Below are 23,834 nucleotides of genomic sequence, written 5' to 3'. Positions count from 1 at the left end.
TTAGTACTTTATTGGCATCTCCTAGGAAACCTGTGTTCTTTCCAGCTGAAACAGTCTTGTTCCCTTTCACACAAATCTGGGAGAAGGTGTACTGACCCTGCTTAATGTGGTCAAATAGCACTTGACAAGCATCATGCTTCTCACCTCTCACATGAAGGCTTAATTTGTAACTTTGGGAGCGTTGTCTTCTGCAGCTGCTAAAGACAAATGAGTGTCCTTTAGACTCTGTGAGTGCATCAATATTTAATATGTCTGCTTAAATTAAACTCCAGTAAAACTACTGATTATTCTCCTCACCTTGTTTCCCCCTTCAATCATTAATGGACACTTTCCACAAGCAAGTTAACCAAGCACCTAAGATGGACTTTGCACATTAGCCTCACCCTTTCATTCCAGACTCTCTCCTCCTATGCTGATTGTGTAAGGACTGCAAAAATACAAAAGGATGCTCCCCACCCTGGACCACAGTTTAAAGGACAATAGCTGATCAAATATTTAGAATTCAGTTATGTTTTGAGATTTTCCTCCACTGCAGAATCTGGACCTTCTTTAAAATCAAAGAAACAAACAAAAAACCCCAACCAAACCTCCCAAACCTGCTGCCTCTTTACCCATGGTGATAATCCTTTTGATCAGATTTAAGGTGTTACAGCACCAGCTATATTCCTTGCTGGGAAGGGCCCCTTCCAAGGTGGCTGTTTGAATACCCTCTAGTTTTCCTCTCTGCACCTTCAGGAGTTGCTGCTAGTGCAGTGTCTGTGAAGTAGAGAACATTCCTCGATCATCTGTTCACTGGTACAGCTGTGAGTGACCCAGAACAGCACATCCTGCAACCATGGTGTACCAAAAGTCAGGTAAAATTTTAACTAGGTACTGCACTCATCCCTGGTCATGCTTTACAAGTACCTTTATCCCTTGGATTCTTAGACTCAATAGGCTGAAGGAGAAAGTGGCTCATAGGAATTATTCAGTGGTTTACTTCATTTTCTATTTTAAAGTGAGGATTTAGGAATTCTGGTGATGTGTGGGATGAAAGTGTAATTATGAACAGTGCAGCTATGGCTCTGTTACAATTCACCAGGCCTTGGAAGGCCATGTAGGAAGGGTTTCTGAAGGGAAGAACTGAGAAGATTAACCAGTGATCTGAAATCTCAGCCAAATGGCAGTTGCCAAAAAACTGTAGGCCAAGTGAGCAGAAACCTGGAGTTGAACGGAGCCGCATTGCTTGTTATGAAACCAGGGACAAAGGAGACATGGAGGGGACTGTTTCCTCTAACCTTGTTTTTCTGTGGCTTGTTTTCCCATTCAATTTCTTGCCAGCAAGGTTGGCCTCTCAGAATTATGGTATGCACTTGACTGGCATGGTCATATTAAGAATGGGTTTAATTAAAAGAGGAGACTTGTCCTCAGGAGGACACCCAGAGAAATTAGAGTAAAGCAATTAGGGTCAATATGTATTCACTTCAAGTGCATGTTTATTCTCAAGCAGGGAGAATTTCATGTTCAGGTCCAAGGCTGCCTGTGATCTGAACTCAGTTTGGTTTACATTTGACTGGGCTTGCTTCCTCTGCATAAGGATCCAGTTTGTGTCAATGTACTCCTGTCACTGATGTGCCTTAACTCTTCTGGACATTCCTGTACAGCTAAACCATCATGAACTTGTGAATACACTGATTTTGCTAGAGTGAAGTATTTAATTTTAGCCTAGATTGTTTTTTAAGCTTCTATATCAAGCACTGTAATGGAGACTGGAGCTTTATATGCACTTGTTTGCAAAACGTTTTGTATTGAAGTGTAGGAAACAGCACATCTTGGACAGTTAATTCAGAATTGTTGTTTTCCAGCCATCTCTTGTGTGGCTATGGAAAGATTTCAGTTACCCTTTCGATTTCAGGCTGTGTCCTGAAGCCCAAGAAGCAATCAAATAAACAGTGGCTGTTTACTGTCTGGGCAGCTGTCTTCAGTTATTTGTTTCAGCAGCCCCAGTGCACGTGTTCCCAAAATGCTGTCCTTCCCTAAGGGATCCCTGCAAGCAGGCAGCGAGCCTAGCTTTTCCTAATATCTATACCACTTACCTGGGGATGGAATTTAAGCCTACTCACCTCTTTTACTTGTCTAATGCCTATGCAGAACAGTTCATTCCTTTTGCTTCACAGTAACCCCTTACCGTTCTTGAATTATGCTATTATGTTTCCCCTCTGCCTTCTCTCTAGGTTAAATGCCATTTATTTCAGTTCTCCTCCCTGGAACAGTTTTCTAGAGCTCTCGGAGTTCCTGTTCTCCTTTCTCCCCGCCCCCTTCAGTTGGCTGCCCTTTTCGACATGAGATACACAACACAACCGTGTGCCAGCTGACATGTCTTACAAGTGAGGCTTGACTTTATGTCAGTCCTGTCTTCTGTCAGTCCTTCCAGTAGCAAGTATTAATTTCGATATTTACCTGAACACTGTGAAGTGTGGCTCAAGACACTTTCAAAGACATTTGAAGTTCACAAAGCTTTGTAAATATTGCATGAAGGAGTAAGTCTGGACTGCAGGTCTGAACAGGGGAGTGATGCCACGCCTGTAGGAGCTGCAGAAGCTGTGGACATCTGAGATTGCTTCGGAATTTCAGGTCTAGGAATATTTCAACTCTCAGAATTTCACTCAACTCTGGGAGCGTTTATCTTTCCACCTGCAGTGTGTGGTTACATGAGCTCTAACTGGGTAGAGGTAGCAGCAGAGCTGTCACGCTGAACACACCCGGGGCAGAGGCTGATGCTTGCTGAGCGTTCAGTCAGCTTCTGCAACAGCCTTTGCAGTCTGGAGGGTGAACATTGCCGGTGGCTGAACTTGCCGGTGCGACTTGACAACTCCCCTGCCGTATGCCTGACAGCGCTGGACGGGCCATGCACACGGATCCGGGCCGGGGCTGTGATGAGGCGGCCTCTGAAGGCACCGGGTGCGCTGATACACGAGTGAGTGGTCTCTCCCCTGAGCTGGCAGCTGGGGTTGCAGTGCTGCATGTGCGCTGCCTGCAGAGCAAATTGGCGGCCTTTTGGCATCGCCGGTGGCGGGTCCAGCGCCCATGCCCGTCCTGGGGACCGCGCGGTGTGCCCGGGGAGCCCCGGGGGGTGTGCGGAGCGGGGGATGGCGGCGGGGGGGCACCGGCCTCCCTCGGGGCCGGGCCGGGCTGGGAACAGCGGGGCTGCGCCGGGGACGGGCAGGGGCGCCGGGCGGGACACGGGGGCGGCTCCCGCCCGGCCCCCGCCTGGGGACGACCCTCGGCCGGGGACGCGTGTCCGCCCGTCCCCTGCGAGAGCCGGGCAGGGGGAGGCGGCGGGGCGGGGCGGGGGTCTGCCCGCGGGGCAGGGGCAGCGGCCGGAGCGGGGCCGGGCGGCGGCGGAGGTGAGTCGGAGCCTGCCCGGAGGGGCGGGGGTCGGGGCGGCCCCCCCCGCCGGGGCTGCGGGCGGAGGCGGCCCCCGGCAGCTCCTCCCCTGCCCGAGTTACAACCGGTTCGTGCCGGCCGCGGCCCGCCCGCCGCGCCGCGATGCGGGGCTGCCCCGGCTCCCCGGGGGCGGCTCCGGGCCCCCGCCCCACGGGCCGCCCGCCCGCAGGTAACGGGGCCGGGCCCTCGGGGGGAGCCGCGCCGCGGGGCGGGGGGCGGCCGGACGGAGCCCCCGCCGGGGCGCTGTCCCCGGTTCGGCCCGGCCCCGCCCCGCCCCGCTCGGCGGCGGGAGCTGCCCCGGGGGCTGGGGCGGCGGGGCCGGGCCGGGGGCCCGGGGGGTGTGGGGGCTCTGCCCGAAGCCGGGGAGAAGCTTCGGGAAAAGGAGCCGGAGCGGATCGTGCCGCCGACCCGCGGCGAGCGCATCCCTTGCGGTACCCATCGCCGAGCACCCCTGGGTGCCGGCTGCGGTGCCTCCCGGTGTGCCCAGTCGGCATCCGGCGGGCACTGGGGGTGCGCGACATCGGCACACGGGCACACGGCAGCGGGCCCCAGCGCCAGCGCCATCGGGGCGTGCCCCCCGTCGGCCCCGTGTGTGCCCATCGCGGTGTGTGCCCCCGGAGCGCGGCACTGCCCCTCCGCCCCGTGCCGTGGCATTGCGGCGGCGAGGGCGACCTTCAGTCACCTCCCGGTGCGCGTCACTGCGCGGGTGAGCGCCTCCCGTCGGAACCGGCCCGGAGCTGGAAGGCGTCAATGTGTAACGCGGGGCTGTGGGCTGGCCCCAAGGGCGGGGGGAGAGGCGAGGCGAGGCGAGCCGGGGGTTATAAGAGGCCATCCATCCATCCATCCCTCCATCCATCCCCACGGAGACCTGGGCCGAGGGGCGCGGGCGGGCCGAAGGAGCAGATGCCGAAGGGAGCCCTCGCGGGTTGGGATGCGTAAGGCGGCGCGCGTCGTGCTCTCGTTTTGCAGAGGACATCTCTGGTAAATCATCTGGGCTGGTGGTTTCTAGCAGCGCCGGCTCACTTCTGCCTGCGTGGATGCTTGCTAGTGTCCGACAGGCACTAAAGTTGTGTTTTCAGGGAGGTTTCCATCCGTTCTGGAGCAGTGAGGCTCTGGAAACAGGTAGGACTGGTTCTGCTGAGCTGACAGATTTGTGCGAAGTTGACTGATTTATGTGCTGCCCCACTGATGTTCCTTAATGTAAACTAATTTTGCACAATAGAAAAAACATCATTACATTGTTGGTAAGTTTTGTTCTGGTGTTTTGTTTTGTTTTAAATTTCACACTTCTGTCATCCAGCAGAAATAGAAGGAAACGGTGATATTGTCAATTCTCTTGCTTAACTGACAGAAGGGCAAGTAAGAGAAATGTGAGCAATAGGCAGACCTGGATATTGAGAACTAGAAGGGAAATATATCTATATTCAGAGTCACACAGGAAGCTACTGTAGTTAGAAGATCAGTTAAAGTCTGATGTCATGGAAGTACAGATGCATCTTTCAGTGAATTTAATACAATACTTATGCTGTTGCATCAGTACGTGTGCAGGTGTTTGGATATGATGAATATGTTAAAAGCAATTATAATGCACCAGTCTCATGCTCTAGGTGTTACTTGCAAGCTAAGGGTAGCAGCAATTTCAGATGATAATTGCAAGAACTTGCCTGAAAAATAAACAGAAATTTACGAGAAATCTGATTCAGCTTAAATGAGGGATGTTACTTTTCTGGCTGGTACCGTCTTGATTTGCAGCAGTGCCTTGCAAAACTTGACTAGCCCAGTGTTAATCATGTCGTGTTTCTGCTGACATCAGCTTTCTCTGCAGCCATGTGCTGCTCGCAGAAAGCAACACACTTCCCGGGGCTCCTGCTGCACAAAGAACAAGCTGGAAACAATCACATTGCTACTGTCTTTCTCAAGATTCCCTTTGCCACAGATTAATACAAGTTGCTGCGCTGAGGGCTAATGTTTCAGTGGTACTAATGTTCTTTTTTTGTGCTCATCTGTCATCTTTAAGCCAAATTCTAAGATTTATAGGAAGGGAGTGCAGTATTGTGATAATGGTGCTCAGAGCAAAGCAAGTCGTTGCAGCCAGACACTTCTCTCTTTCCCCATTGAAACTGTTGTTCAGTTTGTTCTCTAGGGTTTCTTTTTGTTGTGGTTGGTAAAGGCTTTCATCAAGCAGCTCTCTTCCTCTGATTCTTATTCGCAGTGAGTACAACTCACTGAAAAGCTTTTTCTCACCAAATTTCAAGTTGCTGTTCCATTCTTTATGCTTCATGTCTCTTTTTCAGTGTTTTTAATTTAATTTGGTTTCCTGGAATCTGAAACAATATCCCTAGGCTTAGTGAGCAGAAAGGTTTGTGAAGCTGTTCCCACCTGAATCCTGAATCTTAAATAGTTGCTTATCTATTACCAGGATCACACAAGTCTTCCCAATTGGTTCTGAGAAAAAATCCCCAGACTATTGACTCCTCTCACTCCCTTCTGTGCAGGCTTCTGCTTCTTCGTTTTTGGTGTCCACATTTAACTTTACAGTTTGTGTCCCCCTTTTACACAGACAGAAAACAGTAAAAGGCACTTTGGATCCTTCCCAGGTCGATGTCCATACAAGTGAAGGTTTAATTCTCACTGTCAGTTCTCTTCCCTGCTACCCAGCTATTACAGTACAACTTGCCACTTTTAGGGGAACATTAAATACTGTGTCAATAGAAAGTGGATTGATACCCATGGTCCCAGCAGTGGCTTGGTTGTCCAGGACATCTTTAACTATCACAGCAGAGGGCTTTGGGGAACAGACTCCTCATGCAGGTCTGGCAGCTCCCTGCTCTCTGTGGCCTTGAGGCACACAGCAGTGTGAGGTGAAGGAATAACCTGCAAAAACAGGAAGGGAATGAAAGGGAGGAGAAGGGAAGGGAAAGTCGGGTCATTAAAAACAGACCCTGGGATTTTACAGATCTGTTATTCCTCTGAGGATGATTTCTGAGGGGGAAATGATGGTGTTTTTTACTTTTTGCTCGACAGCTTTGGACTGTAAATGGCTTGGAACATTCAGACAGTAGAGGTGGTTTTGATGCCTTAAGTTTTATTATTTAACTGAAAGATGCAGAAGAGATCTGTGATGCAAAATAGGACTTGTCAGGATGTAGAAGGTCAGCACCTCTACTGCTGTAAACTGGGTGCAGTTGGGTAATTCAATTATACTGTGCAACATTGCAATAGGTGACTAATCCAGAAGTTTTTAGTCTTTCTATTACAAGAGACTACATGACCTGAGACTACAAAATTTTTTTTCCTCTCCTGCTCAGTCCTTGCTTCCTTCCCATCAAATGTTTAGAATAGCAGAACTGAAGTCACGAGTTGTCTTTGTGCCTAATTTTAGGGCATCAATATAATGGAAATCAATATAACAGCTAAAATGTGTTTGTTTTCTAAAGTTTATTTTTAGACAAATGTGAGTTGGGGCTATTCACTGTCTACCTCTATTATTGTAGACTTTTTTTCTGAAAACTTCCTTGCTTTGTCTCATTGTCTGCTTTTAAAGCTGTTACTTATTTCCACTACTTTTCCCACTAGGCAGGGAGAAAACAAGCCAAGTGATAATTACTTGATTCATGGAGAGATGCATAGGTCAGCTCTTGGGGACTGCATTCAAATAACTCAAATATTTCATGTAGAAATATGGGGATCCCTTTTTCTGTAAAGGGTACTGTTATAGGAAAGTGGCTCTGACTTCTGTCTATCCCAGCTGCCACCCTTGCATCTCACAGGATCAAGGGACACTCACCAGGCACTTGAGTGAGTCAGAGCTTACATTTATAAGTTGAAACAAATAAGTTTGTAACATTTGTAACTGGGCATGTTGTCTCTTCAAGGACACTCAGTATATTAAAATTGTAAATCACTCCCAAAGGACCCAGGATGTCAAAATGTATTTTGCGATGTTTTTGTTATTTGAGGGCTCAAGGCTGCTGTCAGATGTTAATTTATTGCAGGGGATCAGTACTTCTCCACTGAGATAACTTGTTTACTTCTGAAGTTCCTCTGAGAAGATTTTAAAAAGAAGAAATTTCATGTGAAGCCACTGTTTTTTCAGTTGTGTTTACTGTTGTGGTGATACGTTGGCTGAAAACTTGCTTTGTTCTTTTGCTGCAGGTAGTTGTCACATGAAGGTACATTTGTAGGAAGCTGACTGATTTTTGTCACCATCTGTGAGTATCTACCCTCAAAGGAACATCTAAGTGCATCTGTTATCTAGAACTGCCCTTTTTCATGTCTCTATACAATTCCTCCCAATTTTATACTATAGTGTTTTTGTTAAGTTTTCCATGTAAATTCTTAAAAACTGCCCAAGAAAAGGGTGTGAGGAGCTCAGATGGGAATTCTGTTATTGTCTGCTTGTTTTCCCCATTGCTTTCATACAGCAGTAATTTTTTTCCATTTTCTCTGGGTTCCTAAGTTCAAAAAGGCAGTGCAATGCATTTATTTTTCTGCTTTGCCTCTTGGGAGTCTCCCAGAGCAGAGCTGTTACTGCAGCAGTCTTAATGCTGAAGCTGCAGTGTGGAGATGGTCCTTGAGAATCTTTCATGAAGAGAACAGGGTAAGATCTTATCTTTTTCTATCTTCCAGGGTGAAGGAAAAAAAAAAATGTTGAGAATCACATATCCAGTTAGTGACAGAGGCGGGAGCAGAGCATGTGTGTTGTGATCATCACTTGGGCAGATTGCTCCCTGTAGAGAGGGGGCAGCCTAGTTGTGTGCACAGGGAGAGACTCCAAAGCAGTGTAGCCTGGAAAACCTCTAAATTTGCTAGATTTTAGAATGGTGATGGATCGTGCCGTGCAAAGGAGAAGGGTGGTATCTCTGGAGTCCAGGAAGTGATTGCCAATCTGGGGAAGGCTGATGTGTGCCAACTACACAGAGGGCAGACACTCTAACAGGTTATAGCAGATTTTTGTGTGCGTGTTTGCTGCTGTCATGTCTTGGCATATAAGCCACACCTGTACACAGTCTTAGAGCTCACTTCACTGATACATTTGAAATTATTTTGGATGCAGCTCTCTACACATCGCTTTGTTGACAGAACAGAGTACTTAACTGTTACTACTGCCAAAATGTCAGTCTTCCTCTTGGCCTGCCCCTCCCAGAGTGGCAAACACCTTAATAAATAGCAAGATATCGTGCTGAGATGGGAACTGAGTAGAGATTTTTTGCTCCTGTTTTGATATTCATGGTTTTAACAGCAGGTGACCATGGGGCTCTCTTGTGGCAGATATTATCACATGAACTTTTCACAAAGCCCGTTTAGCACTCAGCAAATTAAATGCTTTTCTGTCACACAGTGCTGGAGTATGTACAACTTAGTGTGCTTTGGGTGCTGTCTTTCTGTTAGACAGCAGAGGTATGGCAGCCCCAATTTCCATTGCCTGTGTGCTGTGCTGCAGCTGCTCATGAAGGATGGTTGATCCTAGCCTCTGCCTGAACATGCACACATATTAAGAATGGGTTTAATTAAAACAGGGGACTTGTCATCAGGACACCCAGAGAAATTAGAGTAAAGCAATTAGGGTCAATATGTATTCATTTAAAGTGCATGTTTGTTCTCAAGTGGTGAGAATTTCTTGTTCAGGTCCAAAGCTGCCTGTGATCTGAACTCAGTTTGGTTTACATTTGGCTGGGCTTGCTTCCTCTGCATAAGGATCCAGTGTGTGTCACTGATGTGCCTTAACTCTTCTGGACATTCCTGTAGGTTCTCTGCACATCTCCCCTGGTCAGTCACGTTTCTAACACTCTGTTGTGTTCTCTTTGGGCTTTGTTTGCACAGGTGCTGCCCCTGCCTCTGCAGCCAGCTGCCAGGATGGTATTTCGGAAGCCCCCGGACGGTGGCTGGGGCTGGGTGATTGTTGCAGTTTCCTTCTTCACCCAGTTCCTGTGTTACGGGTCACCGCTGGCGGTGGGAGTCCTGTACCTGGAGTGGCTGGATGCTTTTGGAGAAGGGAAAGGCAAGACTGCCTGGGTTGGATCGCTGGCAAATGGAATTGGATTGCTTGCCAGTAAGTGCAGAAGCAGTGTCTATCTTAAATGGAAACATTTTGTCTGTGTGTGCTCTTGGAATTGTATCAAAGAGAGCGGGAGATGAGGGTGCTGCATTTTTGTTTTAGGTCAAGATGGGAAAGAAGATTACATTTACAGTTTCACTATGCATAACCCAGAGCAATATAATGATAAAAGAGCAATAAAAATATTCCCTGTAGAAAATTTGAAATGATTGCTTTTGAATAAACTAGAAAAGCCATACTCTGGGAAGTGAACAGTAATTTTGTTGATGCAATTTTATTTTTTTTTTAATGAGACTTTAACATATACATTATTGTCTTAAAATCAGGGCAAACTGTTAGTCTGAAATGGCTCTCAGGTGCTTTATGGAAAAAAAATCAGTAAACCAGTTACTAACTTTTCAGCTCTAGCAGTAAACCTACCAGTGAGTGTGGGTGAGGGCTCCTTTGCGTTTTGTATTTGAGAAAAAACTCCATTTGAAGACTGGAAAATTATGGGTAGCCATAGTGTTAAATAAAGCAACTTTACTGGAAGCTTTTCTTTAGTAACACGTTGTCACTTGGAGAGTAACTGCAGAGTTTTAGGGAAATAAAACCTTATCTTGAAATTTTCTAGGTTATTGTTGTTTTAATATCAGGCACGGGTATTTACTGGGTCATATCACTAACTTCTGTTTTTCAAAGATTCACCATGGGAGCTATTATCTACTTGCTGGATCTGGAAAAAAAAAAGCACCAGGGCAGCTGCTACAGGCAAAAGCAATAATGTGGTTTAAAGGACAAAATGCAGCTCAGGATCCTGAGGAAACTCTTCTCAAAAGAAAGTTGATGTTCCAACAGCAATGCAGACCTGAATAAAGAACACTGCTTTGTATGGCCCTGGAACTGATCAAATACTGGTGCCACACCTGTGTTAGGGGGTTTTACCACCAGGCAATGGGCAAAGGCCAGGTGGATCACTAACCACAAGAAGGCTATATTCAGGCTCAGGGTGTAAGTGGGTAAAGGACTGTAGATTGCTCTTCCATCATGCTTTTTTATTTTCCTGTGTTAAAGGTATTAACTCTTGCTATTAGTTCATCAAGACCTAAATAAACTTGAGTGAAAGAGTGAAGTGGGAGGAAAATAAGGATAAACAAAGTGATTACTGAAGGAAAAACTAAACAGAATGAATTTTCAAGGGAACACCCTCTAAACCAGAAGTCTCTGGCTCTGTTAAGAGCCTGAGTCCCCTGTCCCTTATGTCAACACCTTGCTAGTTTCCAGATTTTAGTGCCCTCTGTCTTGCTACTGTGAGCAATTCTCAGCAGTGTGCTTTGAGCTGTGCTGGTTTTAGAGTTCATTTTCTTCTCAGTGGCAGTGTTTTGGATATGTGCGGAATACAGGGTTGATAATGTAGAGATATTTCTCTTATTGGTGAGCCAAGGTCTTTCCTGCTGCTCCTGCTGCCAGGCAGATGAGGGGACTGGGGGTGCAAAGGAAGTCAGGAGGAGACACAGCCAGGCCAGGTGACCCCAGGTGAGCAAAGGGATGTTCTGTGCCATGTGACATCATGCTCAGTGTATAAACTGGGGGAGAAGGAGGAAGGGGGGATCTTCTGAGAGATGGTATTTGTCTTCCCCAGTCACCATCACATGTGATGGGGCCCTGCTCTCCTAGGGATGGCTGCACACCTGCCCTGCCATGGGAAGCAGTGAATGAATTCCTTGGTTGGCTTTGCCTGCATGCAAAGTGTGCTTTGCTTTCCCTATTATACTGCCTGTAGGCCAATCCAAGAGTTCCAGCTTTTACCCTTCTGAGTCACCCTGTTCCTGCTGGTGGGGCAGTGAGATAGTGGCTGCTTGGGCTTGGTTTTTGCTGGGCTTAAACCATGACATCAGCAAAGAGAAAGTCCTGTGATGAATAACACAGATCAAAGGTGCTCTTGTGACTGATTTTAGAGTGGAATGATTAAATGAAGGTTTGACAGGTTAGGAGGAATGCTGTCTGTCCATGTGATTTCATTCTTTCAGTTTGGCATTCAGAATCTTAATAATCATTCCTACCTTTTATGCCTTCAAAAGAAAGTACAGGGAGGGTCTTTTAATTACATTGATGCTATTAAAATTGACTGAAATTTATCTGAAATGAAAGATCCTGCTGTTTGTCAAGCTGGGATCTGACCCTAATGATAAATCTTCTAATTTCCTCCTTGAAAGTTTGCAATCTTATGACACAAGTTATTTAGTTTTAGTTTTCAGCTGATGAATAATGTTGTCTTTAAGTGATGTATTTTGAAGTGACCCTTGATTACTGTGATGGATGTGTAGAGAATGTAATCAAATTACTGCAAAGTATTCTTTAAAGCCTGTAACTTGATGCAGTCTTTTTGCCAAGACTCCCACACTTTCAATTAAGGCTCTACTGGAAAGCCATTAGGACTCTTCTGTGAACTTTCTTCAACTTGACATCACCTTTCTGGAGTTGTAGATGCCAGACTGGAAAAGGAATGACAGTTATGGTAGACCAGCAGCCAGAGGCAGGAAATAAATCAGTGTCCGTTTTCTTAGGAAGACTTTTCTCATTGATAGCACTGGCAATCACGTTCACCAGCTTCTTTAACAGAGGAAGTTAGGGCCAGTGACTGCTGTATTAGTAATTTCACCAAACCCAAGGAGATATGTGTGGCATCTGGCACAGAAGAAGGTTCTCTGTCTTCTCCCCTTCCCGTGACTCATGTAGTCTGAAACATTTTTTTTAAGCAGCTGATGCTGGTGAGCATTTTCATATTTGCTGCATTGTTATCCTTTTTAAAATGTTTACTTCTGACTTATGTGAGAGCTAAACTTAGACTGGAGACATAGAAACCCAGTAAGGCACCTTGTTTATTTGGATTAATTTCCTGGGCAGCTGGTGTTGGATTTCTGTCCTTTTGCTCACGGCACAGATGGTGTTGCTAAGGCAGTGTCCACTGTTCACCTCATCAGCTGGAAGGGGATCACACTGACCTCTTTCTCACTGGATGGCTTGGGTTAGGACTTTCTGTGATGGAACCTTACAGAGAAGTGGAGGAAATGTGCCTAGAACAGTGGAAAACAAGCCTCAGTGTTACTGTTGAAGACAGAGGTGAGAGCTCCTCTGCAGAATGAGGTGTTGCAGCATTGGTCAGGCTGTGGCAGATGTGGCACGTGGCTCCAGGGCTCGTTGGACAGGAAGAATTGAAAAAGCTTAGTAAGTTTCCCTTACTGAAACAGGCCAGAGGAGGATATTTATACATATTCTTGAACATCATGTGTTTCTTCTGCACCAAGTGTTCTTAATTTTGCATCCATTTGGAGCCTGAAATTAAATTTGATCCATGTTACACTTGTTAAAAGCAAAACAAAGGCCTTGGCGCCTGTAATCGGCACCACAGCTGTTTATAGTAAGAGTTGACTTCACAGTCCTTGGCATAGGAGGAGACACCAGCAATGTCTCCATTCCTACTTCCCTTCATTAATGGAGAGAGTACAAAGGGAGGATTCTCTCTGGAAAGACATGCCTTCATAATCTGATGGGATGTTTCTGCTGATCTGAGGCATTCAGTGCTAGATGTTTAAAAAACTTAATTTTCTGCTTTCAAGCAATGATTTTACTACTCTGTGAATGCCTTTGCAGCATCTACATATTTTTGGACAAAAGCCTCACACAGACATAGCCCCTACTCTAAAGTATGGAAGCTGTAAATAGCTGGTGTGTAGGGGAGAGAGGGTGTCCCCAAGATTCCTCTGAAAAGAAGCCCAGTTCATATAACAACTTTTTTTAGAAGGGAACTGTCTTTCCAATCAGTTGGGAGTGGGTTGCTGCCCAGTGTGAAAAGCTTTTTTTTTCTGTTCTATATTCATATCCAAAGTACAGGCATTTGGAGCATATTATGTTTATTATAACCAGGTTTTAGAAATGCGCTCGATACGCAAAAAATGTTCTTGTATTCTGTCCAGTGGATTTCACATGGAATCCATGACCGTTTCTTCTACTCCACAGTTCCAACAGGCTCGGACAGATGCCCAGGTAGGGTGGGTCAGATTAATGCAGGTGATAAGAAAAAGAACTCAGTTGTTCAATATAGTTTGTTTAGCAAAAGGTTTTGTGTATGAGGTGGAGGAGGGAGGACCCTTGAGATTAGGGAGTGGAGGAAGGGAGTGTTGTTTTGCAGGTTTTTTTCACTTTATGTGAAAATTTTGAGTAAGAAAATTCTAGTTCTTGATGTCCATGAAGCAAAACAACTTTGTATTTGTCAGAAGGTCAGCACATTTCTGTAGGTTTAAGTTCCTGAGTGCTGCAGGTGGCTTGTTTTCATGTCTCAGGAAGGAGTCACTGACACATCCAGGTCTCACTGAGGGTAAAACATTTAATTCAAAATAGTCTTAATAAAAATACTGGTGTACAAATGATCCCTCCTAGGTGTTCTTCCTCTTTGGTCTCTCTGTATGAAGAGCTACTGTGAAAACCAATCTTCTTTCTGCTGCTGCTTCCCATTTTGTCTGGGGATCTTGTTGTCTGCTCCCCTGATAATTGTGTTGCTGACTGCGAGCTGTGACAGGTCGTGTGCAGAAGAGCAGTGTCTGTTCCTGTGTTGAGTCTTTCTTCCTAGAGTTAGCTGTCATTCCAATAAACTGTGCTGCTGTCTTTTTTTGATTGAGTTTGGTCTAGTTTTAAGATACATCATTTGGAAAGGAAAAAGCCCTAGGGATTTCATTTGTAAAAGAGGTAAATATTTATCAATGTCATCAAATATTGTACTACTTCCAGTGCTAACCCCTGGAGCTGCTGGCAAACTGAACAAAATGCTGGCTTAAAAGTTATTTTTCATGCTTACTATTGAGGATTGCCACTGGGATTTTTTTAATGTTGTTCATATTATGGTGAGAGTCAGCTAATGAAAACCCTTATGCTGCCTGAAGATCTGTTTCCTTTGTGGCTGTGTGCAGATTCCTGCACTCTTCAGAGTGCCTTCTTTCAGCAAAATCCACAGGGCAGGTCTCAGTCCCACTCTGTGAAAGTTGGATTTTGACTAGAATTTACTGCCTTGAACCCATTGTGCTTCAAATATTCATAAAGGATAACAAGTTTGTGTACAGTCAACTCCTGTGCAAATACCATGGTAATAACTGACGGTGCTGTGCCTGGTGGAAAAAAAATGCCAGTGCTATGGGAAACAGAGAAAGGGAAGCAGTGAAGGGAGGCAGGAAAGGACAAAGATGCTGGCTGTCAAGGGGATTTTCTTTTGTGACTAATTTTCTAGCAGTGTGATGAGTGTGAAAGTCGTGCCTAGTGTGAAGAGGAAGATGGAGCTGTTTTTCTGCTCAGCTCAGAGACCTATAATGACTATTAATGCTTACACTGGCGCTCCTTCTTATAAACAGGGCTGTTGCCGAGTTGCCAGATGTCTTGCTGTGTGAGATGGCAGATTAATACTGAGCTTACTGGAGCAGGTTCTTCAGTTTTGTGCAGGTTGTTTTCCAAGTTAGAGCGAAAAGATCTCTTTGTACTCTTTGTTCTCCTTTGGAATTAGATTTTGTAAGCAGGAGAAGCTGGAAGAGCATCTCTTTGGTGCTTGTCAGAGATGCTTTTGATCGTGTTCCAGTGGAGATGTCCTTCTCTGGTTATGAAGCCACATCTTTCAGCTCAGGGTCTCTCTTGTTCTGGCTTGGGGTCAGAGGGTCCAGTTTCACCTCGGATGCTCTAGCAGAGATCAGTGATGTCTGTACCAGCACCACCACCCCAGACTGGACAGAAACCTTCTGAAAGTAGCTGTATCAAAATATAGAGTGCATGTGGAAGGGAAATGCTGTTTGTTTTAGCAAGGTAGAAGGTCAGAAATAAAGAATAGAAAGAGTGCAAATTCCTCTGCTTAATTGAATTATGTTAAGACTACTTTCTGTTCTTTTAGTGTAGAAGAATTCTTTATATAATAGAGTCAATCCTTTGTTCATTTTTGAGTCCCGTGGTTTTAGGAAACATACCAATCCTAATTTGCCAGTTCTAGCAATTAATTCTAAGAATCAGCAACAATCTAATGCTCTCAGCTTTTGTTCTCAGCATGTTACTCTGCCCAGGTTATGCTGGCCAGCTTTCATTCCCACAGCGTGCTGACTCTTGAGAAGCAGCATGTGCTTAGATCTTCCTTTTTCATTGCTTCCAAAATCCAGTTAAACCTTCCTTTCCTGGAATATTCTCTTGATTCCTCTGTAACTCTGACTCTTTGCCTGAATAAGCCCCAGCTAAGACTCACCCCCCTTTATGTTCCCTGGGCAGATAGGTCTAATGTAGGGCAAAAGTTCTGGCCTGCCTTGTCTTTGAGGATCATTTCACCTGCTGACGAGTCTCTGCTCCTGCCTGCCAGAACTGCTTGTCCCGTGGCCGGCAACCACAGGAAAACCTTGCCTGCATTCCCAGCTGCTTGCTCCTGTCTGCAGACCTGGGCAAGCTCCATCCCCAGGCTCCAACTGTTTACCTCGGATCACCTTTCTGGTCTCACCTCCCGTCTGCTGGGAATCTGTTACGTGAGTCAGGGAGCACTAACCTTGACAAATGGCAGATTCCAAAATTACTGCTTTTTCAGATTGAATCGACCATGACGTGTGTGTGTGTGTGTATCACTTCAAATGAGATGCAAATGTTGTGAGGTGGTTTTGTTTGTTTGTATTAAATGATGGCATTCATCAGTGTATCTAACTTCTAATCTAAGAGTTGCTGTGTTTAGAAATGGGGCTAATATCTAAGTTTATGTGTGAAGATTTGGAACTGCAGGGTTTCATATAAGTTGTCTGTGCAAGCCAAGTCCCTTGCTGGTTGATTATTTATGCAGGGCACCAAGCTTGCACGCTACTTAAGACTAAAAGGTGTATTCCAGGTCACACTACTGAAAATAAGTGCTTGTTCTGCAATTTCTGTGAGGAGAGAACTGGCTGAGTAGAGGCAGGGGAATTCTGCCTCACTTTGTTCTTGTTTTGAAGAACTAAGGGAACTAAGAACCAAGAAATATTGGAGAGTAACCCCTCGTAAACTTAAATGTTGGTCTGGCTGCTCCCACTTAGTGACTTTTATTTTCTGTAGTTTTACAGGAGAAGCAGAAATGGATAGTAAAGGGTTCTTTGGTAGGACACCTGACTAGTGGGTATTTAATTCCCTCGAAAATCAGGGAAGAGTGGTGTTTGTCTTTGTCTGGCATACCAGCAGATATTCCCTCTGTGGAAGCACCAGGTGGCATTCTTACCATGACTATGATCCCAAGTTACTGATTTTTCATTTCAGTTTTATAAATCATACATCAAGATGAATACAGATGCTGCATTTCTGAAACACCGTTTTTGTGCTCTGTCAAAAAATACCTGCTTGCTTAAGGCCTGGTTGATGGTCTGTCTTGGTTTCGTGTCTCAAGATGAAGATTCTTTTCAGAACCTTTGTGCACCTTAGTTGTGTGGTGACAGTGTTACAGTATGTTTTGTATCTTCCTATGTGTAAGGAAAGTTTCACTCCCTCTTTTCCTCCCAGCCCCAGGACCCTTTCATGGCCTTGATGTTTAGTTTCTCCTTGAGAAAAATTTTGCAAGCCTAACCTTGAATATTTTTATAACTGACTGCTTTAGAGAACCTTGTGAAAATGAGTACTCTGATTTGTTATCTGATTCAACTATACATTTAAATAGTTATAATAAGAAACATTTCCACGGATTGATTTTTTTTTTTTTTTAGAAGTTCTTCCTAATGCTGGTGTTTACTAGGAATGTCTTTTCCTGTTTTTCCCCTCTAGGTCCTGTCTGCAGTATATGTGTATCATCTTTTGGAGCAAGACCAGTAGCTATCTTCAGTGGCTTTATGGTGGCTGGGGGCCTCATGATGAGCAGTTTTGCACCTAACATATACTTCCTGTATGTTTCATATGGGATAGTTGTTGGTAAGAAACACCTTCTCTTCATTTTGAGACTATTTTGAGTCTTGGTTTATGAATACAAAATAGGAAACTGTTTCACAGAGGCAGTGGTAATCTGGGCCTTGATTTATCAAGGAATACTTTGCTTTTGGGCAGGGAGGGATGTTCCACAGACAGGCTGTTACCAGGTAGTAAAAGAGAAAAACAACATAAATGAAGGTTTGAAAACAGTTTGTCCTCTGTTGACACAATTGTTAGAGATGGAGAAGCCTAGGTTTTACCTGAGGGCTGGAACTGAGCAGGTCTTCTGCTGGCATGAAATGCCACTCTTAAGGGAATACTATCTCTTCTGGAATTTTGTCACGTACTCATTCTAACTTGATAAATTAGAGATCATTAGGGAGCGATGTTGTTCCCCAGACAACTGGATTGCACAAAAAAATGATGTGCCAGAGGCATAAGAAGCTGTTCTCCTGGCAGGTGGTGACCTGCCCCTCTGTGCTGCTGTGGGTGGCTTATCAAATTAACTGTGTCAGGCGCTGGGGCTCCTCGCTGGCCAGCAGAGCCCCGGCGTCGTGCTGGCTGGGCACGGTGCCATGGGAGGCAGCTCTGCCCAGCTCTGGGGCCAGCCCTGGGCTCAGAGCCCTGCAGCCCTTCCACAGAGCACAGAGCTCAGCTGAGGAGCTCCTCAAAGCCAGCTCCACCCAGACTCAGCAGCCAGGGGAAGGGAGGAGGGACAGTGCAGGCAGCCTGTGCTGAGCCAGAGTTAAAGGTACCTCAGTACCCAGGGGCACAATGGCATCACCTGGGGGATAACAGAGGGACATGAATTTCCTAGAGGATGTAGCATGTTTTATATCTTCCTGGTTTTTATCCAGGTCTTGGATGTGGCCTTTTGTATACTGCAACAGTTACCATCACATGCCAGTATTTCGACAAGCACAGAGGCCTCGCACTTGGGCTGATTTCAACAGGTAGGACTTCTACTTGTCATTCTTTCCAGCTTTTCAACTATGATACAGCAGCCACTGTTATCCTGGCAATGAAAACCAGAAGATTATGTTTTTCTTAGTAACTTAAGAAAGTTACTACTTTTTTAAATCAAAATATCAGTCAGTAGCAATGAAGAGAAAAATTCAGGTTTCACATAAAATAGTAACTACACTCGCAGGTTCATGCTATGGGTCATCAATATAGATGAGGAAAGGATTTTCACTGAAGTGAAAACAGACTCATGTAGCTTGGGCTGTGGGCTATGGATAATGAGGGGAAATATTCCACAGAATCCTCTTTATTCTTTTTGTTCTTACCCAGGATCAGAGGTGAGAAAGAGATTGGAGATGCAGGATATAAATGCTGCATTGCATTAGCTTTACTTTTACACTTTTTAATGGCCTGAGTAGGAAGGGTTACAGGTGGCTGTTGTCCTATGCCTTGCTTTCTGTGTGCCATGGAGTGTCTGCTCTGACCTCTTTTCTCGAGTAGCTGTCAGTGAGGAGACACAGCATCAGTGTAGTCAGTGTTTTGAGATACTAATACCACATCCACACAGGCTGAGAGGAGCTTCTGCAGAAATGTTTCTTGGGATCATTTTCAGTGCCTTTGTTTTAGATTCCAGATAGGTTGCCTTAAAGCCTAGTCTTATTGTGCCCTGGTTAATTTTAGTACCTGGAAGGCAAAACAAGCATGGATTTTATAATTGATTTTTCCTGTGCTTAGCACCAAAGTATATAAATGGCTTGAATATAACCTAGAGACAGTCTTCAGCAAATAATTTTGAGGTTCGTCATTAAATTGACTTGAAAACCAGCGTTCTGTGCTTGTGAGGTTTGTGAGAGTATATCCACTAGTTAAAATGGAAATATGCTCACTTCAGCCAAGAGCTGTTTCTTTAAATTAGTGCATTAAATGCTTGTGCTCATAGTAATTTCTCACTCTTCAGTGTTTTCTTCTGAATGGCCAAATGTCTCAAATGCATGTTTAGCCCTGTAGAGCTTCAGAAATGCCTTTGGAGTAAACTGCCACCAGGCAAACCCTGCTCCTTAAACCCCAGGCAGTCAAGGGTGGCTTCCAGAAGGGTCTTGGTGAACTCCTGGTCTGTTTCTGCCTGGGAGGAGGAAGGTGGCAGCAAAGAGAAGAAAGGGCAAAATGTTGGAGTGGGAAATTCTAACTGTGCTAACTCAAAATGGTAACTGAAGGGATACATGTATAGGAGTGCAGGGCACAAGGGTTGCTTAATACTTCTGGGATGTTTTTAGTCAGATATAGTATTGATCCTACTTGTTTATAAAGTGTCTGCTAGTGTTATTTGTCACAAACTGTTCAGATATTTTGGGAGGGGTTTTTTTATTTTATTTTATTTTATGGCTACTCAATAAAGAAATTGTAACTTCAGGAGGGATGATGACTTACCAGTACATTAAACTTGGGAGAGAGGAGCACAAATGAATTACCATTCCTGTGGCAGTGTATTCATAGCTGCTGAACTGTGGAGTTTTGTTTAGAGTTGAAGAATGGTCTTGGTTCTCCAGTTTAAACCAAGCTCATTTTTCTTTTATAGGCTCAAGCGTTGGACTCTTTATATATGCAGCACTGCAAAGAGAGCTGATTGAGCTGTACGGATTGGATGGGTGTCTGCTAATAGTTGGTGCCCTGTCTCTGAATATTTTAGCATGTGGCAGCCTAATGCGACCTTTGGAATCATCCAGTTCTCCTCCACCAGAGAAAACGTGTGTAGACAAAGTCCCAGATCAATATTTTGTTTACCATGAAAAGGAAAAGACTGTTGAAGAAAACATTAGCATCCTTGAAAAGGGCTACACTGATGAAAAATGTGTGAACAATGTGCCTGATTGCAAACAGGATAGCATTTTGAGTAAGAATGTGTTGAGCTCAATAAGCATAAATGAGAAAGACACTTACAAAAAGAAAGTTGTAGAACAGACAAACTTCTGCAAGCAACTTGCCAAAAGGAAGTGGCAGCTCTATTTGACCTACTGGAAGGAGACCATGGTTCTTTTCAAGAACAAAGTATTTTCAGCTCTCTTTGTTGCCATCTTGCTCTTTGATATTGGTGGATTTCCTCCTTCTCTGCTCATGGAAGATGTAGCAAGAAGTGCAAACATTAGTGAAGATGACTATTATATGCCCCTTATTTCCATTATTGGCATTATGACGACTATTGGCAAACTTATTTTAGGAATACTGGCAGATTTTAAGTGGGTTAACACTTTATATCTCTATGTAACTACCTTGTTAATGACAGGAGTGGCCTTGTTTGCAATTCCATTTGCCAAAAGTTACCTTACATTAGCAATGCTTTCTGGGATTTTGGGTTTTCTGACTGGGAACTGGTCAATTTTTCCATATGTAACAACAAAGACTGTGGGGATAGAGAAACTGACTCATGCCTATGGGATATTGATGTTCTTCGCTGGACTTGGGAATAGCCTTGGACCACCAATTGTAGGTAAGGGCAAGGTGGACAGTGTAAAGTGAAATGAGCTTGTCACAACCAGACAGAATGCTTTGGCATGTCTAGTAATAACAGAATGATGAAATCAAAATCTGCAACAAAATACAAAAGCTGTTTGGCTGATTGTGTTTGTAATTTGGCTTTGAGGAAAAAGACATTTCATGTCTAAGAGGTCAAACAGTGTTTTTGGTTTGGCCTATTTAATTTTATTTTATTTTGTGGTTTGGGGTTTTTTAATTTACGTGTTTTTTCTCTGCATTGTCAATGCTGTGTTACATTTCACTGATGCACTTCTCTCTTCTCCCCACCCTCAGGCTGGTTTTACGACTGGACGCAGGAGTACGACACTGCTTTCTATTTCAGTGGCTTTTGTGTCCTGCTGGGTGGATTTCTCCTGCTGTTGGCAGCACTGCCCTGCTGGAATGCCTGCACCAAGCAGAGCTCCAAGCTGCCTCCAAATACTTACTCCTACAAAGTTGCATCTAACGCTTAGGTGACAACTGGAAAACACTTTGCGCCTTTTTATATTATATAGCGAAGTATTTTAGTAATTTTCCACTTATTTATGGAGCCCACAAATCCTCTTTCCACTAGAAAAATTCCATTGTTGCTTGTTGTTCAGTTCCTTTTTCTTCTTTTATTTCTTTTTTTTAATGTTATTTTTAAAAACAGTCTTATTTTGTGTACTATGCACAGTGTTTTCAGCCTTTGTCTACTGTAATTTCCTTTCACCCTGTAAAGGGGATGTTCTGCTGTATTATCAGCTGTACTTTTTTTTAAGGGGGGTTGGTATGGAGGGGTGAACACTTTGAAGCAAAAATGAAGGCCTGTTCTTTATAGGAGAAGGCTGGCATTTCTGCCACCTTCGCTAGGTCTCCAAGTTGCACAATTAGGCTTTACAAAACAAGAATTTGCCTTATTAAAATGTAATACTGTGGCAAGGTGCTTTTAACATCATGCTTAGATTAACTTCTTTGTCTTTTTAAAGTTTCTCCAATTTACGATTAAGTGCCAATTGTGGGAGGGAGAAGAGGGGAAACAAAATCAACCTTGTGTTGTTGCATAGCTGAAGTGAACATTATGATGAAAGTAAAGATTCTTATTACCACTGCGACTAAGAACCATGTTTATAAATATTGCACATTTTGTGAAGCCTGTTTATAAAACTATTGAACCAAAACCTTTTAAACCAAGGAATAAATGTGATTGCTGAAACCGTGACAGGAAATCCTGACTTAGTTATTCAAGTTCATAATAATCTTTATTTCAAGGTTGGGAAGATGCTCACTGAAGCCCACAGGTGAGTGTTTCTAAGCAAGGCACCCACAGTCTTGTGGTCCTGGAGGCCTCTCTTGTTACACAGCCACAGTTGGAGTAGATTGGAGCTGCTGCAGAAAGCTTAATAGTAGGGCTTTTAACAAGGTAGACCTAATTTAAAAGGGCATATTTCGACAGCAATGTCATCTCTGCTGTCCTTTTTTTGGAGTGGATATAGCAAGGAGAAAAGTCAGTAACACAGAGCAAGAAAAAGCATGGGGGAGGGTTAGCAGTAGAGGTTCAGGGAGAGTTGATGAGGAAAGACTTGCAGCACTTAAACACCAAACAAGTCAGTGAAGAGAGAGCCCTTGAAACCCCTTGCCTCACTAGCTGCAGGCCACCCCTGTGTGCGTGTTGGGTTCTGCTGGCATGGCTGGGGGAATACTGTGTGATGATGGAGCCTTTCCTGAGCCAGGCAGGTGCTCCAGCACAGGCAGGGTGACTTAGCTGGTTCTGCACTGCCCTGTGTGCCCTGTGCAGTGGCTTTAGCCCATAGAGCTGCTCTCATGCCAAGGCTGTGTCTGGTTGCTCCTGCAAAACAGTGACAGAAATCTATCCATGGGCAGCACGTCCTGTGCACTTTGGCTTCTTGCTGTAGGATTGACGTTCAGTGGAGCATGTTGCAAGGCTTGGCTGAGGTGGAAGTTCTGAGTCCTGAGTTACATCCTTCGTGACTGCCTGCAAATGCTCAGCACTGTAATGGGCTTCAAGTGTCTCGTATGATTCTGGCTCATTAACAATTCTCCAGATAAAAGCCAGGCATGTAACAAGCAACCCCTATTGTGGAAGTGCTGTGCACAGGGTTACTGTGTTTGCACACCTCATTGAGCAAGAGGGATGCAACAGCTAAGTGGGGTAGAACTACGTGCAAGTAATGTTCCCTCATCTGGTCCAAGGCAGGAAAATCCAGCTTGGCTTCAAACAGTTTTTGCTGACTTCCTGGGATTCACTTATGTTTGCATTAACATAACATGTATGACAGAGATGCAGTTCATTTGTCTCTTTTTTTTTTTTTTTTTTTTTTTTTTTTTTTTTTTTTTTTTTTTCCCTTCTACTTGTCAGCTAAGTGTAACTACTTGTGTGGATTTTCTTCCTGGATTGCTTATTCAATTGGATTGCACGTGGAAAGAATACTGAGTGTTCTGGATAGTCATAAATGTAACTCCAGTCCTAAATTAGAGTTCTGGGTATCCGATACGGATTTGCACCACTTTTATGTGCTCTTATGGCAGCTGTAGTCATATTTCACCATGTGTATATAAAAGTAATACCATGTTTGACACATCTTAAAGAAACTGCGGGGATATCCTGGGTATGATCAGGGCATGGATGCCTTCAGATTCATCTTGTAAAAGCTCGCTTCCTGCCAACACATTCTGAGTTCTTTAAATATGAAACTGATGTTAAATTAGTGGTCAGTCTGAAAAAATACAGCTGGAATTAATGCAAATGATTAGGTGGTATGTAGCACACTCTTGCAATGGAAATGGAGTCTATTATTAGGCAGCCTGATGTGTGTGGAAATGTAACTAGTGATCTGTAACAGTTTCCCGATGTAACCCTACCCAGCAGTGAGGAAAGAGCCCTGACTGTTGAAGAATTTTATTTGCCACTGCAAGCAATATGTGCTAGGACTCCTTGCCCCAGCCACCTGAGCACTGTGGTTTT

The 23,834-nt window shown here is 44.5% G+C and overlaps 1 protein-coding gene across 1 annotated transcript; it reads left to right on the top strand.

Moving 5' to 3' along the window:
• Positions 1–4,271: 4,271 nt before the first annotated feature.
• SLC16A9 (solute carrier family 16 member 9) lies at positions 4,272–22,066 on the top strand. The gene is made up of 7 exons (XM_083866489.1): positions 4,272–4,407; positions 7,582–7,637; positions 9,250–9,478; positions 17,255–17,398; positions 18,253–18,348; positions 19,935–20,843; positions 21,164–22,066. Exons 3-7 carry the CDS (start codon positions 9,283–9,285, stop codon positions 21,340–21,342), a joined length of 1,524 nt encoding a protein of 507 aa, XP_083722615.1. The 5' UTR covers positions 4,272–4,407; positions 7,582–7,637; positions 9,250–9,282; the 3' UTR covers positions 21,343–22,066.
• The last annotated feature ends 1,768 nt before the right edge of the window (positions 22,067–23,834 follow it).

The sequence above is a fragment of the Zosterops lateralis genome (assembly GCF_965231275.1).
Source record: "Zosterops lateralis genome assembly, chromosome: 8".
Lineage (NCBI taxonomy): Eukaryota > Metazoa > Chordata > Aves > Passeriformes > Zosteropidae > Zosterops > Zosterops lateralis.
The sequence above is the reverse complement of the archived record's forward strand: the minus strand, read 5'-3'. Positions and strand labels throughout refer to the sequence as shown.

Coding starts and splice junctions, on each gene's coding strand:
- SLC16A9 (XM_083866489.1), top strand. CDS start 9,283: ATGGTATTTCGGAAGCCCCCGGACGGTGGCTGGGGCTGGGTGATTGTT. Junction 18,349..19,934: donor ACTTGGGCTGATTTCAACAG/GTAGGACTTCTA, acceptor TTTCTTTTATAG/GCTCAAGCGTTGGACTCTTT. Junction 20,844..21,163: donor CCTTGGACCACCAATTGTAG/GTAAGGGCAAGG, acceptor CCCCACCCTCAG/GCTGGTTTTACGACTGGACG.